This window comes from Gymnodraco acuticeps, unplaced genomic scaffold, assembly GCF_902827175.1.
Source record: "Gymnodraco acuticeps unplaced genomic scaffold, fGymAcu1.1, whole genome shotgun sequence".
Classification (NCBI taxonomy): Eukaryota; Metazoa; Chordata; class Actinopteri; order Perciformes; family Bathydraconidae; genus Gymnodraco; species Gymnodraco acuticeps.
This window is the reverse complement of record NW_022991201.1, coordinates 1,228,159-1,246,036: the sequence shown is the minus strand read 5'-3', so window position 1 is coordinate 1,246,036 and position 17,878 is coordinate 1,228,159. Positions and strand designations below refer to the sequence as shown.

Sequence of the window (17,878 nt, the reverse complement as noted above, 5' to 3'; positions counted from 1 at the left end):
CCCCACACAGCATGATAAAAGGCATTCATTTTTACAGCATGGTTTTTAAATGGCAACAATTAGTAGGAAAGAGCTACCTTTTCTTATAATACCTGCCTGTACTATAAAATCCATGAACAAAGATTGCGTTAATTGTGAGCTATGGTTAATCCTCCAATGAACAGGTCAAACAGAAAACCGAGAGTCATTAGTGCTTACGCAGTGTTTAGCTTCATAAGCCCCAGTCTAAACTCAGCAATGGCTTGGGCTATGCCCTGAAGGGCCAACCCAGTAGTTTATTGCACCTCTGTGTGCAGAGGTAGGCTCTTATTATTCCGATCCACTTATTTGACTCGTCCCTGGGTGTGGTAGCAAGCCCACTACTTTGAAATCTCTATTTCTCTTTAGATATATAACCCTCTAGATATATAATTCTCCCTGCCTCAGACCTGCTGTCCTCAACTTTTATTCTCTCTACCTCCCCTGACTATATAGGCCTAGGTAAAGGAAGTGCTTACATTGGTTCTTACTTTGTGCTGTAGTCAGCCTTAAGACAGAAACACAACACAAGCTAGATATAATATCTAGCAGAGCAGGGGTGATGAATGAGGAAGTATTGAAAGGATATAAATATCATTTCTCTCTATTTGTCCACCCCCTGAGGGACATATAGCAGGATTTAAAACAGGCAGGGGTCTATCACTGCTGACCAAACCTTTTTTCCTTTCAAATTGATTTATTTTTTCCCCGTGCCTTTCACAATCTGGATCATTTGTCTCTTTTTCCTTATCTTAGACAATTTGTATAGCTATCTATTCAAACACCTGCACATCAATCCTGATTAGGGAAAACAAGTTAAATGAAAATGTCCTTACCATAAAAAGGTAATTTACATCTTTCACTGAACCTCATTGTCAGTCAAATGATTTGCCAAAGATCCATTAACAACACTAAAGCAAATGTAACATTACAATTATAATCTTATCAAATAATATGTTATTCTGCCAATAAACATAAGTTACTTTAAATTAACATTAATGCCTCATTAGCTTTGATTAATAAGATTAGTGCATACAGATTTCCTGTGGTTAAAGAAGCCCAATGCAAGGATAAACATTAAACTGGTTATAACCTTTAATTAGGCTACCATTAGCTCAAGGACAACACAGTAAACTTTACTACACTTTCAAACGCCCGGGAGAGTAAGCAGCCACTATGATTGGTGAAAAGTCTTTCAATCAACAGTTGATTAAAAATAGCAACAACAGCAACTCATACATCAACTAAACTGAAATGTGTAAATGTTTAAGTCTTAAACTCTCTCTTCTGTCCTTCCTCACCCTTTCTCTTCACCGCAAAGGCAGACTAAAAATGTATTTAAAAGAAACAGTGAAATAAAAACATGATCTTGTCCCTGCCATGTAGCTTTCACTGCAAAAATGATGAAAAGTAGAGGAAAGGATAAGATGACAAACATTAGATAAAATATGCTTTCAATACTGGTTAAGAATTTGGATATCCTTGTCCCAGACGTAAAATGTTCAACATTTTCGGACTAACTTAATTAAATTAACCTTTAGCCTTACAGGTGTGCACTAAAGCTTGTAATGGCCAGGGGAAGATGAAGGGCAGTTGGTGGGATGAATACAAAATGCTGCTTCACCATTTTGTCCATTTTCAGCTAAATAAGATATTCCTCCGCCTTTTCCACCTCCTCTACCATGGCCCCAGGCAGGCAACTGGGAAAGAACATTTCTCACATTATAACCCCTCAATATCTCTCCTGTGGCTCATCGAAAGAGTGTGTGAGTTGTGACTGAGTGAGAGTGTGTGCGTGTCATGCAGAGTCATACAGAACAGACCATTATGCCAAAATGAAATGGTATTGACTAGGGATGTTACGATATACCGAATATCGCGGTATTGCGGTAAATAAACGTCCCAAGACCGTCGTGAGACTGACAAAATCTACCGCGATATTCTTTTTTTAATTAATTAATTTAAAAAAAAAAAAAAAATGTAAGCACTTTTTTTTGTTTTAAACCTTTATTTAACCAGGTGGTCCCATTGAGATCATCGATCTCTTTTTCAAGAGAGACCTGTCCAACATGGCAGCAAGTAGGTTACAACATGAACATAAAACAACAGAACACAAAAGGACATCGTATTTACAGGGCTTCATTTACACACCTGGCTATAATGGGCAGCTCCCTGGTGTTTTGTGAATATGAATCAATGCATTGCTGAAAACACACACTTCTCTGAGCAGGCTTTCCTACACGATCTGGCGGAGGTTAAATGGCACTTCATAGCGTTAATTCCATCTGTCGATGCTGCCGTCCAATTTTTTCTTGATCGCTTTTTATCGATTATTAATAGACATGCCCCCCTTAGAAAATTCAGAGTTAAGAATAGGAACACTCCATGGTTTACTAGAGAACTATCTGATCTAATTCATGATCGAAATAAGCAATGGTCCTTAGCTAGAAAGTCTAACACTAGTGATGACTGGCTTATTTTTCGTGTCCTCAGAAATAAATGTTCAGCCCTTATTAAAAAAGCTAAAGCTGATTACTATCTGAGCTTAACCACTGATTGTTTTAATGACCATTCTAAATTCTGGAAAACAATTAAATCACTTCAGAACAAGAAGGTTTCTAGTTTCCCACAAAAACTGAAGGTCAGTGATTATTTTATTTCAGATTGAGATGGTATGTCTAATGCTTTCAATGCTCACTTCAAAAAGGCTTGTCACATTTTCGATGAGCAAAGGCATGACTCTAAATGGTCGTACTCACAGCCCTAGTCAAGAGATGAACTCCCCTGTTTTTGATTTTGCTTCTTTCTCGGTCTCTGACGTCTTACAGGGTTTGTACTCAATTGATCCTAAAAAGTCTGCCGGGCTTGATGGCCTCGACCCGTTATTTTTTTAAATTGCAGCTCAGATTATAGCACAACCAGTGACTGATATTTGTTATCTCTCCCTGTCCACTCACACACTGCCAGCTGTGTGGAAGCAAGCTCTGGTATCACCCCTCTTGAAAGCTGGTGATCCCACAGAGTTGAATAACTAACGTCCTATCTCAAATCTTTCTGTGTTATCAAAGATTCTTGAGTCCCTAGTTTCTACTCAGCTAAAACTTTTTTTAAATTCACATAACATCCTTAACCCTATGCAATCTGGATTCAGATCAAAGCACAGTACTGTGACTGCCAGTCTGAAAGTCTTAGACGATATTAAGGCTGCTTTGGATACAAAATCTGTTTGTGTTGCATTGTTTATTGACTTAGCCAAAGCATTCGACACTGTAGATCACCACATTATGTATAATGTTATGTTGGTGTCTCGTTTCGGTCATAAAGCCATTTGCTGGTTTCAGAGTTATCTAACCGACCGTACTCAATGCGTTAGGTTGGGTAGTACTGTCTCTGACCCTGTCACCTTGGAGAAGGGAGTTCCACAGGGCTCTATTTTGGGGCCCATGCTCTTTTTATTATATGTAAATAGTATTTGTAATCAGATGCAATTTTCTACTTCTCATATGTATGCTGATGACACTATTGTATACTCATGTGCTCCTTCTCTGGATATGGCCGTTTCCAATTTAAAATCTGATTTTATCACCCTGCAGCATGCTCTTCTTGATTCTAAACTGCTATTGAACAGTAAGAAAACCAAAGCAATGCTTTTTGCTCCCAAGTCAGTGTCCTCTTGCCTCTCCATTGACACCCTTGATGGCTTCTCTGTTGAGTTTGTCGATACCTTCAAATATCTGGGCTTTTGGTTGGACAGTAATCTGAACTTTAAACATCACATTGAAGTTCTAACAAAGAAATTGAAATTCACTCTTGGCTTCCTTTGCTGACTTAAGGCGAGACATGGCAGGCAAAAACATCGTTTTTCAAGTACTGGTCAATTTTGAGATTTTGTGCTATTTTGATTCTATAACATGTTTTCTTTCAGGCTTTTGGAAGGAAAACGTACAAAATACACATTTAAGTGTTTATTTTACTATAGTTTGTCTATTTGCGTCTGTAGATTTCTCCAAAATTCACCAAAAGTTAGCATTCTAACGTAACATAAAGTACCGCGACCGCTGTGTGCACCATGTCAACAGAGATATCGTTGGAAAGCTGTGTCTCTCCTGCACAATCTCATTGGATCGAAATATGGTCATTTCCTTTGTATCAGCAACCAATCGTGAAAGCACAAAGGGGTCTTAAACCAAGAAACGAAATCTCATTGTGATTCGTTCAGCTGCGTCACGTGGTGTGCTAAAACACTTCCTGGTTAGCTTTCCGCTAGAAATTGAAATCTCAAAATGGCAAAAGAACGGCGAAAAAACGTTCACAGAGAAGACGAAAACAATTGTCACTTGCACGAAGCAAGGTTATACAAAAAAAAAATGACCCCGAACATGAAATACCTTCACGGAGTGCGTCGATGTGCAAGCTATCATCCAAAGAACAGGAGGGTTTAGCTAGCGCCTCACTCCAATCTTTTAAGGTCGTTTTCTCCAAATGAGTTTTTTCTCCTACTCTGAGTTCGAAATTTCAACTTCAGTAGCACGTAGAGACACCAAACCTTCCAGTTATATTCCTATCAATATTATGAAGGCTATTACAGAAGGGTTTGTTTATATATCATTCATAGCCTGAATTATACAACATTGTATACCTAAAAACATGGCGAAAATTGATATTTTAGGGCTGTTGACAGTATTTTCTGATTTATGGAGTGATAAAAAGAGATATCCAATATCCCTTCTGTAAAAGCCTTAGATACTAATATGACTACAAAATTAAACAAGAATTTTGAACCTGGCTTTATCCAAAGTTCAGATTTCGATTCCTGAAATGTGTTAAAATATGTGCATATTTAATGAGATAATGGTTATTTGCATATTTAAACATGCTATTTCAGAAAACTTGTAATACAAAAGAGAATTGCCTTATTGTAAGTAATTAACTGGAGAAATGTCTAGCTGATACCTTTAAGTTAAAAAAATTACCCTATTCACCTGGGGTGTCTCGCCTTAAATGTTGTTTTTCAATTTCATCCCGTAAAAGGTTGGTCTCTGACTTATTCCTGTCCCAGCTGGACTACGGTGATACCATTTATAGATTTGCCTGTCCCACTGTTTTGGCCAAACTTGACCCACTCTACCATGCTGCACTGCGTTATATATCAAATGCACCCTATAGGACTCATCATTGCAAACTGTATAGTCTAACTGGATGGTCCTCACTTACTATGCGTAGGATGCAGCATTGGTTTTTATTAATGTATAAAGCCATTTTAGGTAAGCTTCCACTGTACATATGTGCCAGATTTGCCCCAGTTTGTGACTCTTACAACCTCAGATCCAGTGCCTGGATACGGTTCCAGGTACCTGCTGTGCGGACTGAGGCTGGAAAAAAGAGTCTTTTTCATTATGGTCCTTGGTCTTGGAATGACCTTCAATCACGCCTAAAACTGAGGGCAATTGTCCCTATAGCATGTTTTAAATTGAAGTTGTCTGAAGTCCTTACAACCAGCTGCTCTTGCAGTAATAAGTAGTGTACCTTTCTTACTGTCCTAATGTGCACAATGTAGTGACTGCTTTTTTGTCTTTTATTTTCTTAGTTATGTTCTCTGTATTTTATATGTTTGTGTTATATGTAACGTTGCTGCCTTCTTGGCCAGGTCAGCATTGAAAATGAGATTGTATCTCAATGCTTTTATCTGGTTAAATTAAAAAAATAAAATAAAAAAACACTGATGTTAGCAGCCTGTCCCTGGGTGAAAAATGTATTAATAACTGAAAAACTTTTCTTTTTTTTTTAAACTCCTACTTTCAACTGCTCGAGATATTATAATTTGCTTTCATCGACACTATTGTAGGCTTTTTTATGCTTGATGAGTTGGTAAACAGATATATTTAAAGCAGAATGTTGGAACAATTAAATTAGATATTTCTATGCGGACGATACCGTGATGTACTGTGCAGGTCCCTCCATTAAGGAGGCTAGTGTTAAATTACAGGCTGTTTTTAACATTATTCAGACTCAGCTCGCCGAGCTTAAGCTTCTTTTAAATGTTGATAAAACCAAGGTAATGCTATTTTCAAAAGCTAAAAAGACACCAGAGCCTGTTTTGGATATTGTAACTGCGCAAGGAATAATACTCGAAGTGGTTGCCTGTTATAAATACCTAGGTATCTGGCTTGATGATTCGTTTTACTTTTAAACTTCATGTCAATAACCTGCTTAAAAAGCTGAGGGTTAGACTAGGTTTCTTTTTCAGAAACAAGTCCTGTTCTCATTCATAATACTCCGTTCAATGTCTCACTATGGGATGCGCCTCATCGCGGAGCAAACGGAAGCATCAATCTCATTACGCCAATCCTGATTGGCTGGTGATCTTGACGTCAGCGTCAGGGAATTCACCCCCTATAAGTAGCTTGCGCCACGACGCATGCGTCATTCAAACACCTCTTCTCGCTTCAGAGCACATCTCTATAGTAGCCGGACAAGCTTAACGGTCCACAGACTGAACCCAAATAACCATTTAGGTCGACGGGCGCTCGCCGGCTACTCCTTCTGCTTCGCAGGAAGACGGTAATACTAACGCCAGTTAGTATTGAAATCGACCTCGCCGTTCTCTTTCCCCGGAAAGTAAGGTAGGTCTGATTTTTTCAAGCTAGCGTTAGCTCGCTCCCTCACTATCGACACCACGGTAGCGAGGAAGCTCTTTCTTTTCTCTTCCCCACGGAGGAGGAAAGGATTAAAGGAGCATACTGTCACACCAGTCAGTATTCTCCGGGAATAAAAGACCCACACCGTCCTTTTCTCCGGATTAAGGACAGGGTGGTTACCTTTTTTTCTCCCAACCTACCTGTTGAGAGCGGGTCCTCTCCACGCCACGAGGCGAACAAGATGGACGCCTCTCTCCCTCACACCAGAGGAGTCAGGGACTCGGTGGCTTGACTCTGTGGCTGCGGGTTGAAGATCTCGGGCACAGACACACACCAGGTCTGCTCGTCCTGCCTCGGGCTGGAACACGCCCGAGGCGCTATCGACAACCCCGGCTCGTGCGGACATTGTGTCCGCTTCACCGTGAAGAGCCTCCGCCGACGGCTAGCACGCCAAGCTAGCCTGTCGGAGCAGGACCCCCCCATGTCCACTGACCTGCCGGCCGGCAGTCAAGACGCGGGGGCGTCCGCCGCAGAGAGTGAACCCCTCTCCGTGTCGGTCTGGGGCTCATTATCTGCGATGGCTGCAGAACCGGAATCCCGCGCCCTGGCAGGCCGGGACCCGGTGACGGCAGGAACGGGACCCCACGCTTTACCGAGCTGGGGCTCCCGGTTAGACCTCACCATGGTCTCACCCGCGGAGGATGTCCTCGAGCTGGACTACGAAGAGGACGCCTCGGTGTTCCTCCTGTCCGAGTCGGATGAACATGAAGAGGACATCTTCATGTCATCGGCTCAGGCTGCAAAGCCTGGAGCGAGGGCTGCTCTCCCGGGCGATAGCACACCAGCTTCGCCCTGTCTGAGCATGGACCTGCAGGCCGTGTGTAAACGCGCCGCGGCCAGACTCGACATCCCGTGGCCTGAAATGGCCAAGGAGACCTCCGGTTCCCGCTACAGGGTTTCCCACACATAGACTATACTTGGGCGGGCCGCCCAGGTATATTAACGGCCGCCCAAGTATATTTCGCGACCCATTTAGTTTTTTTTTAATAAATTTTTTTTTTTTATTCGTCCGTGACCACGACGCCATCTGCGATCGATTAACTTGTAGACAATGATCCCTCGCTCCCTTGCTCTGATCTCGCCTCCTTCTGGCCTGTTAAGTGGCCTGCCTCACACAGGGTGACTGGCTGTCCACATGATGTGGCCTGCCGACATGGCCACTGTCATACAGATCATAAATCAAAGCCCTTGATTGGTCTCTGTGTGTCATTCAAGCTCGGGATAACCTCAGCTCAGGTGAGGTAAAGGACTCTCTGAGTGTTTAGATAGTTAACTTAGTCTAAGTTCTCAGTGGGTCTCAAACGGTGTGGTCACCATTTATGTAAACACATATTTCCATTTGAGAGGGTAGTGATTGGTCTAATGGATAGTGAGGTGGGCTGAAGATCGGAAGGCTGTGAGTTCAAATCCCGCCAGGAACACCACCACTAGTGTGCCCTTGAGTAAGGCACTTAGCCCTTAGTTACTCCAGGGAGAATGTCCCTGAAATCGGTCATTATAAGTCGCTTTGGATAAAAGCGTCAGCTAAATGAAATGTAATGTGATTAGTAAAATATGCATGAATAAATAAATAAAAAGTTAACTAGGTGAAAAAAGGTAAGATACACTTTTAAAACTTGTTGAGAGAAAACTAGTCTTTGCTGCTGCCTCAAAGAGGAGCAGGGGGAGAGGATGGAGAGGGGGGAGAGGAGGGAGACAGGAGAGGCTGATTCAGGAGCACAGACACACTCACAACTATAAATGAACCAAAACTAAATTAATAAACAAGTTTCAGTGTTTTTTTCATATTGGAAATGGTATGTTATTGGTTATGGCCTTGATTTTATGATTATTGAAATGTATACAGTTCTGTTAAATATAGGTGTTTCCATAGATCTAGTCTCTTTATTTTCCCCTCAAAATGCACCAGATTGATGCATTTAACTCCAAAATAAAAAATAAAATCTTACCGGGGGGGGCATGCCCCTGGACCCCCCTAGAGGATTTGAGGTCGACCCCCACTAAAAATCACATGGATAGGTTCCTAAATATATTTTTTTAAATAGTAACCCATTTCCATATGTTCATGTGTGGGTAGTAGATTTAAACTATAGGGCTATCATTATGGACCCTGCCTGTACCTGTACCTGTTCGCTCTGCCATCGCGTGAAGGGTCTGCTAACAAGCGACCAACAGCAAGGTTAATGTTGTTGCACGTCACCTCAACCCCCCCCCCGCTACCACCACCCCCCAAAGTATATTTCAGATCTGTGGGAAACACTGGCAGTTAATGGACCAGCACCAGAGGCATTCCCATACACACAGGCGTTGGAGCTGTTCTTCATGAAATCCCAGAAGGATGAAGTGCTCTGACAAACAGTGCCATCTTTGCGAGCTGGCCTAGAAAATCTCCGGTTCCGGCTGCAGCTCAGGCGCAGCCAACCCAGAATTTCGGCCAGCAGTCGAGGAAGAAGAAGCGAGCGGCGTGACAGCCCCTCCTTCTCCCCTCTGTGACAGAGCTGGAAGTCCACGGTTCCCCAGCTCTAAATGTGTTCCCGCCGCCTCGAGAGATGCCTCAACACCATCCTCAACAAGTCCGCACAAACACATGTCACACATTTGTTGATTTTTCTGTCATAAAACATTTGCCGCTGACGCATCCAGGCTTCAGGCCGAGGGCGCAGCTCAAAAAAATTATAAGAAAAACAATAAAACCAATAAACAGCCCGTCAACTGTTCCCCTTCTGAGAGCAGCTACGGAGTCTCTCAAAAGGCGGATTACAGGCGGGTCTGTGAAGGCACCACCGTCACGCGCATGCGCAGTGCCGGCTGGGGCTTTAAAGGAACCACCGTCACGCGCATGCGCAGTGCCGGCTGGGGCTTTAAAAGGCACCACCGCCACGCGCATGCGCAGTGCCGGCTGGGGCTTTAAAGGCACCACCGCCACGCGCATGCGCAGTGCCGGCTGGGGTTGTGAAGGCACCACCGTCATGCGCAGTGTCGGTGGGGATTGTCGAAAAGGGGCACCACTGTGTTCAGACACTAGAGGGCCCCATAACACAACAAATAGAGACTCAGAGGGGAAGAGACGTGACATCTCCACTGGCTCTAAGGAGCATGCAGTGGAAGATGCTCACATCATCTGCTTGGGTTTTCAAGACAGTAACACGGGGCTACAGACTCCAATTCGCTGTCACCCCCCCTCGCTTCTCGGGCATTCTGCATTCGCAGGCCCGAGGAGAGTCAGCCCATATTCTGGAGAGAGAGATTCTCTCTCTCCTAGAAAAGAGGGCTATATCTATTGTACCCGCCGAGCAGAGTCAGGGCAGCTTCTATTCCAAGTACTTCCTCGTTCCCAAACGGGGAGGGAACGGAATTCGGCCAATACTTGATTTGAGGGCTCTGAACAAATATCTAAGAAGATATAAGTTCAGAATGCTCACTCACACATCTCTGCTGTGGCTCGTGCGACAAGACGACTGGTTTACATCAGTCGACCTGAAAGATACGTATTTTCACATCCCAGTATATTACCCACACAGGAAATATCTGAGATTCGCATTTCAGGGGATCTGTTATGAATACAGAGTACTCCCCTTCGGTCTGTCTCTCAGTCCAAGGGTGTTTGTACGATGTACGGAAGCCGCGATAGCCCCGTTAAGACAACAGGGTATTCGCCTGGCGACCTACCTGGACGACTGGCTGCTTCTCGCACAGTCGGAGCAGGAGGCTGTTACGCAGACAAATGTCCTCGTAAAGCACCTGCTCAACCTGGGTTTCATAATAAACACAGAGAAGAGCATGTTGTGCCCCGCGCAGACTATACTCTTCCTGGGTTTACACCTGAACTCGGTGCCCTTTTCAGCTCGCTTGTCAGCGGAAAGAGTGAAAGCTTTCAGAGCTTGTCTCGCTCTTTTCCAGCTGCGCAAACATGTTCTCTTCAGATCATGCCTGCGATTGCTGGGGCTCATGGCGTCAGCCATCCTGGTCGTACGACTGGGACGCTTACAGGGGGAGGGAGTTTCAGCGCTGGGTGGCCGCCCTAAAACACAGTAACTGATGGTTACTGTGAAATGCGTAATGGCACTGCGCCACTGGCTGCACCCGACTTTTCTAGTACGAGGTGTGCCTATGGGTGCTGTCCTTTCACGGAAAGTGGTCACCACGGACGCATGTCTGACAGGTTGGGGAGGTATTTATGAAGGTCGCCCGGTGAGGGGTCTCTGGAGCAGAGACCTCCAGCGGGCGCACATAAATTACCTGGAGCTTTTAGCGGTGTTTCTCACCCTAAAACGCGTTCTGCCTTTCCTCAGGGGACATCACGTCCTTGTGAGGACAGACAATACGACCACAATATCGTATATTAACCGCCAAGGGTGTTTGCGTTCTCTCCAGTTACACACACTGGCGCGCAAACTGATCCTATGGAGCGGTAGACGTCTCCTCTCTCTGAGAGCGACGCACGTACCGGGAGTGATGAACCTCGGGGCAGATCTACTGTCCAGAGGTATACCACTTTATGCAGACTGGACTCTACATCCAAGGATTGTGAGCCAGCTGTGGGTGCGTTACGGCAGAGCCGCGGTGGATCTGTTCGCATCGAAAGACAATGCTCAGTGTCAGCTGTTCTTTTCGATGCGCGATCTAAATGCACCGTTAGGCGTGGATGCACTCGCGCAAAATTGCCCCCCGGGCCTTCTGTACGCGTTCCCACCCCTGGCTCTGATACCCCCAACTCTGGCCAGAGTGAGAGAGCAACGCCACACACTTATCCTGATAGCTCCGCACTGGCCAGCTATGTACTGGCTAGTTAGATGCCGCCTATCACAGCGCACTGAGATTTGTCACAAATTGTAAAGCACTTACACATCACTGTACCCTGTATACCAAGGCATGTTTGCCATCACTTACTGTAAAGAGGCTCAGTCATTGGTACACGTTTATTTATAAAGCTTTGTTGGGTAAACTCCCGTATTATATCTGCTCTCTGATAACACAGAGAGTTGCAAGCAGCTATTGTCTGAGATCGCATGATGTAGTATTGTTAGATGTGCCAAGAGCAAGGACTGTCTTAGGTAAGACAGCTTTTATGTGCGCAGCTCCACTTGCTTGGAACAATCTTCAGCAATAATTGAAACTGAGCAATCTCATTCCTCTGCATGTTTTTAAAGCTAGGCTAAATGAAATGCTCGTTTATACTATGGGCACTTGTAAATGTCTATAACTATATAAATGCATCCTGTAAATATAATGTATGATGTCCTTTATTGTTTTATGTTTCATGTGGAACCTATATGCTGCAGGTCTCCCATGAAAAAGAGATCTATGATCTCAATGGGACCAATCTGATTAAATAAAGGTTTGAAATTAAATGAAAGATCTGAACTATAAAATATGAACACCAAAGAACTTTCTAAGGTTTGTTAAGACAATAAATAATGCAAGGACATCAAGAGTATATGTCTGCTGCAATAAACAATGTTAATAAAGTATACATTAGCTGCATCAACTTTCCTCAGAATTTTGTGTTTTAATTTGCAAGGTATAATTGTACACACAAATGATATCTTCAATAAAGTGATTCAAATGATTTGTGGCATTACATAATCATGTAAACCATCTCTATAGGTCATGCTAAATAATATAAATGAAATAAATGTAGCTAAAATGTTATTATATTATTAGAGATGGTCCCCTCTCTCAAATTAAAACGTTCCCAGAATCCCCACAGTGGTTGACTTGGGACATATTCACCACATATACACCTCGCAAGCCGAGATTGTGTTTACAGCGAACTGGAGGGCAAATTTGTCAGTCTCAATTATTCATTCAATCTCTCTTTCATTCAAATGCTTTCAGTGGTTAATCTGTCCATTTATTCAACAGTTTATTCTTCCACTCAGTCAGCTCTTTCTTCATCCATTTGTGGACATGTTCAATTCTTTATTCATTCATTCAAATAATTGCTCACTTGTCATGTATTTGTCTATGCATCCCATCATGTATTAATTTCAAAGTGTGTACTGTCCACTCATCAATTTTATATTCGTATGCTAAATGAATTGCAGTAGAGCTGCAGATGAGGTAGTGCATACATTAACATACTGTTATTTGGTTAAAAATCCTTAGTTCATAACCAAATATTAAAACAAACTCAGGCCAACCAATAAACATTGATTATTTCAGCCTCCAATGTGACCTTCTTGTTGAAGTTTAAGAACCAGACTTTCATTTTTGCTAAATTATAAACATTTTAACAGTATAGCAAGCCAATTGAGTCTTGTCTCAAAAAGACCTAGCTGCAAACTTGCCTTTAGGGAAGAAGGTGATGGAAGAGGAGACCTTATTTCACACTTTTTTTTCCTAGCAAGCTAGCAAGTGAAGCTCAATAAACCTGAACCAGACCAGACTCAGGCACAGCTTCCTGTTCCGCCATCTAATGTGATTACCATATTGACTGAGGCCACAGACGTGCGCCCTGGGTGCCAAAGTACTAAGTGCATTAATGGCGCATGTCCACTGCAGGGCCTCGCTCGGCTTAGTACGGTATAGTTAGGCCTTGGTAGGCCAGGCTCACTTTATGCTGCGTTTCCATTACAGTTTAGTAGCTGGGGTAGTAACTATAGTAACACAGTGTAGGCGGAGCCGTGACGTCATCTTCAATGCGAACCACAGAAAACCAACATCAGCCGTTAGCTCTTAGCACTCAGAGCTCACAGCTCCTCATATCTGTTCAGAAACTAGACAAAAGTTAAACAAGTACAAACCACAGACTGTCTGTGTCATGGAGAATACAGTCGCTGGTTTATTTATGTCTGTATAGGCCGTTGTTGTGAGTGTGGACGGTCGGAGCATATACTGCGTTAGCTTAGCCGGTCTCCATTCAGAAAACACGCATTTTAAAAAGGTTCTCGATTTTGTGAAGCCAGAAAAACTGTGAAAAAATACCCGCTAGCCGGAACTACCCCTAGTGGAAACTAGGGGTAGGGTTAGGGTTAAATAATGTTAAATAATCGTTTTTACGATGCATTGCGATGCGGACGTGGACAATTCGGTCTCGATGCAGTGACAGAAGATAATCGGTTATAGCGTAGTAACGTTGCTTCCTGATTTTCCGGCCGCGGCTTTACTATAACGTTTTTTTTTTTCTGTCACTTTAATATCAAATCGGTCGGTGACGCAGAGATCAGGGAACAGACGTGACAGCGGCACAGCAACACCAAACACGGAGCAGTCTGCTTTATCCACCAACCCAACACCACCAGTCCAGAACCAACAGCAGAAGGACCCGCTCTGAATCACTCCGTGTCGCTGCGGAACAGGGATTTATGTTTTTCAAAAATAATCACGTTACAATCATGTCAGGTTTTTGGTGGATTTAATTAAGTCTTGGATTGCAAAGTATGAATGTCCTCTAGCAATTTTCAGACGATATATACGTGTGTAAAGTTTGTGAAGGCAGGAGGAAAAAAGCTTCCGCGATCACCGTCTCCTCTCCGTTCCTCCAAACCCCGCCCCCTCCTGAAAATAATGAGTGACAGGCTGATAGTGACCCGATAGAAACTTTATTATTCACTGAGATATGATGAAGCTAATTTAATCTCATACATTCATGGGATTTATGTAACAGTAAGACAGAGAATGTAAGTGTGCACCCACATGCAGTATTTTTGTTTGTATATGCTATTGTAAATACTCCTGTTGTCTGCTGTGTTCAGACTCAAGTCCTGTGTGTGATGCCACATTCAGGACATTCAGTGTCCTTTTTTTAACAGAAGACCGTTGCTAGAAGCTGCAGCTAGACTGCAGAAGCATTATTTTTTTGTTTTTGAGGATGGAACAACTTCACACACAGATATAGGGAGGCTAGACCTATACAATTCATTTATTTTGGTTTATAAATGAATGTCAAGACATTTATGTTATTGATTTCTGAAGCACTTTCTAAATAATAAAAATAGTTCATATGTATTTACTGCATGTATGCATTGATGAAAAATAAGCCATGTGCAGTAATATAGAAAATTGAGGATGCAACGCATTGGTATGAATCGTGATGCATCGGGATATCGAATTGAATCGAATCGTTGACTGGATAATCGTAATCGAATCGAATCGTGAGACCAGTGAAGATGCACAGCCCTAGTGGAAACGCAACCAAAAACGGGCCAGGCATCGGCACGCTTAAACCGCGCTCTAGTGGAAATGCGCCATTAGAGTGCACTAAATAATGCAGGGTCTTCTGCTACATATTCAGCTCAACTTGATGCAATGAGGTCCTCTAGCTATGTTGGACAATCAAAAACATTGAGTGATACATACGCTGTAGCTGTTTTTCTTGCGATTCACATGGTAACAATTTAGAGAAATTAATTCCTTTCTGTGAATATAACTACTACGAAGTGTTTTTTATGTCTGAAAAGCCTTTAAACACATTGGTATGTTTCTTACAACTGGATTTCAAAGATTATTTTGTTGTTTTAACAGCAAAGGAACAACTCTTTGGGCTCTGTCCAGTCTGAATCCCTGCCAGCAGCCTTTAGGAGTCACATGGGACCAGAGCCCCATGGAGTTTTTAACAAACTATGATGAGGACCACACTTTTTTGGTATGCGGCAAAGGCATAAATCATGAGTCACAAATATATAACCTGTGACTGGACATGTTGCATTTAGTGTGGAAAAACGTGTTATTTGACATTTACCATAAATATGTGAGATGGTTAAAATTGCTCCAGTGATATTTTTCAGTCTTTTTGACAAAAAGTAGGAACAACCAGCAGAGGATACAAATAAAGACTATGTTTTTACAGATTCCATTCGAAAATGGCAAATTACTAATCTAGCCAACATCAACATATGTGTAAATCGTCGTTTTTAGTCGATTCAACACAAAGCACGTGCAGATAAGACATACTATGCTTGTTTGAGACAAGCGAGACCGACGCAGACCTGCGCAGTTGCGATCAACATCTTGCTAGTGCGTTGCATGATGGTTAGTCATTTTGTCCGACTTGCTCTGGAGGCTCGCCCACATGAGACGTTGAAATCTCGCGGGACAAAGGCGCGAGGCGCGGCGAGGCGCGGCGCGGCGGCGCAGTTCCTCTCCACGGGCTGCGGAAGCGAAATGCTTGATGGGAAACGACTCGCTGGTATCTCGAGCTGAGCGCTCATTGGTGGTTTTTTCCACGTGCTGCTGATGAAACTCTCCAATTGGCTCGGCAAAAGTTTATTGTTGTTTTGTGTCAGTTTTACGTCGCCACTTCCATTCACATTTTTCATCATTGTTCCACAATGTTTATCATCATGAAATTAATATCTATATATGTTATAATATACTTGCACTGCTTACCGTTTTCATACTTTATATATCTTAGCATATTCATACACACTGTTCATACTGCTCTCAGGCTGCTGTGTATCTAGTGTATTCATACCCCTCACTGTTTATTCATCATTCTATATTTTATTCTGTAGATTGTGTACATTACTTTTCACTTTACTGCTTGTTGCACCTGGTTAGAAGCTACACTGCATTTCGTTGTCTCAGTACCTGTAATATGTGCAATAACAATAAAGTTGAATCTAATCTTGAGCAGGAACAAATGTATTTACTTAGTACATATCTGACATTAACGATTAAACACATGTGTGCATTCTTTATAAATGCAAACCGAGTGGTGAAGAAGAAGAAGAAGAAGAAGAAGAAGAAGAAGAAGAAGAAGAAGAAGAAGAAGAAGAAGAAGAAGAAGAAGAAGAAGAAGAAGAAGAATAAGAAGAAGAAGAAGAAGAAGAAGAAGAAGAAGAAGAAGAAGAAGAAGAAGAAGAAGAAGAAGAAGAAGAAGAAGAAGGCTATTCTCATTCAAGCCTAATAGCTTCCGCCTGACTACCCTTTAAGCCGATACATCACCTAATAATTCAAATAAAACTAACCACATGACGATCTTTGAAAGCAAACCTGAAGGATTTATGCTGTTCCGGTAAAATACAACATCATTCAGTTAGCATAACGCAGCTTTTGTGGTTAATGCTAGATTATCGCCAGCATTGTCGAATGACACTGTTAAGCTACCAAGAAGTAAAAACACAGCACTTCCTCCTTGCACGAATTTCAGAATAAAATGTGTATTGGCATCAACGCAGCAATGCATTCCTGTGTAGTTTGTGTAGCTATAATATATTCAAGTGTGTCTTGTAGGCAACTTAGATGTAATGTACTTGTTTACGGAACACTGTACACACATTAGCTAACGTTAGCTACATTAGCTTGCTATGCCTAGCCACGGATGTTTCCTCCTTGCAGAACGCCTACAAAACGTAATCACACAAGAAATAGTCCACCACACAACGTAAGAATACCGTCTGTAAGCAGTGTCTCTTATATTTACATCAAAAGAGTTACGTTTACAGTAGATAACGGGCACGTCACTCCGACATCCTTCCTGGTCATCCTGACTGATGCTCACTAGCTTAACGCACAGCAGCCGATTCAACCTGCACAATCGTCTCAATAAAAGCACATCAATATTCACTGGAAAACGTATTTAAGCAGAACAATCTTTACCTCCTTCTTCTTTTGTCCTCCCCCGGGTGGCATACATAGCAGCAAAAGGAAGAAAACAGACAGAACCGGCAGGTTAACGGAGGTTTTAGCCCAAACAGACGCCATGACGGAAGGATGCTCTGACTGCGAGACACGTCTCCGACCAGTGATTGGATGCTGAATCAACCAATCAACGGAAAGAGAGTTTAAATGTGGAAAGCCTCTGGGTTTTGTAGTTGTTAAGGCTAACAGGAATTTACCAACATACTACTTTCTATTCACACAAACACATGTCATACTGTTCATTTTAACTTAGGGTGAGGCATCTAATGTGAACAGTTTAAGACATGATTAGTATAGCCTCATTAAAATAAGCTATTCAATTGTAAAACACTATAAGTAGCCTAACTATGAAAGCTACTGTATAAAAGCCTGCACAGGTCAGGTGGAAAAGGGACATCTGTCGCCTTGGAATGATGAAAATACAAACAAGTAAAGAAAAAGGCATCGTTCACCCATTTGAATGCCTATTGTCACTGATGATTAAATAAACTGATTTGAATATAACAATGAATGCTTGATAAATTGTATGGGGCTCCAATATCAAACAAATGTCAGTATTTAAGATAGAAATGTAACAG

General features: G+C 42.5%; 1 protein-coding gene across 1 annotated transcript in view; it reads right to left on the bottom strand.

Moving 5' to 3' along the window:
• Positions 1–17,398, bottom strand: part of tusc3 (tumor suppressor candidate 3) — a 136,265-nt gene extending 118,867 nt beyond the window's left edge. Inside the window, exon 1 of the mRNA XM_034238570.1 lies at positions 17,259–17,398. Coding sequence (XP_034094461.1) covers positions 17,259–17,363 — 105 coding nt within the window. The 5' untranslated portion in view covers positions 17,364–17,398. The remainder of the gene's footprint in view (positions 1–17,258) is intronic.
• Positions 17,399–17,878: the final 480 nt, after the last annotated feature.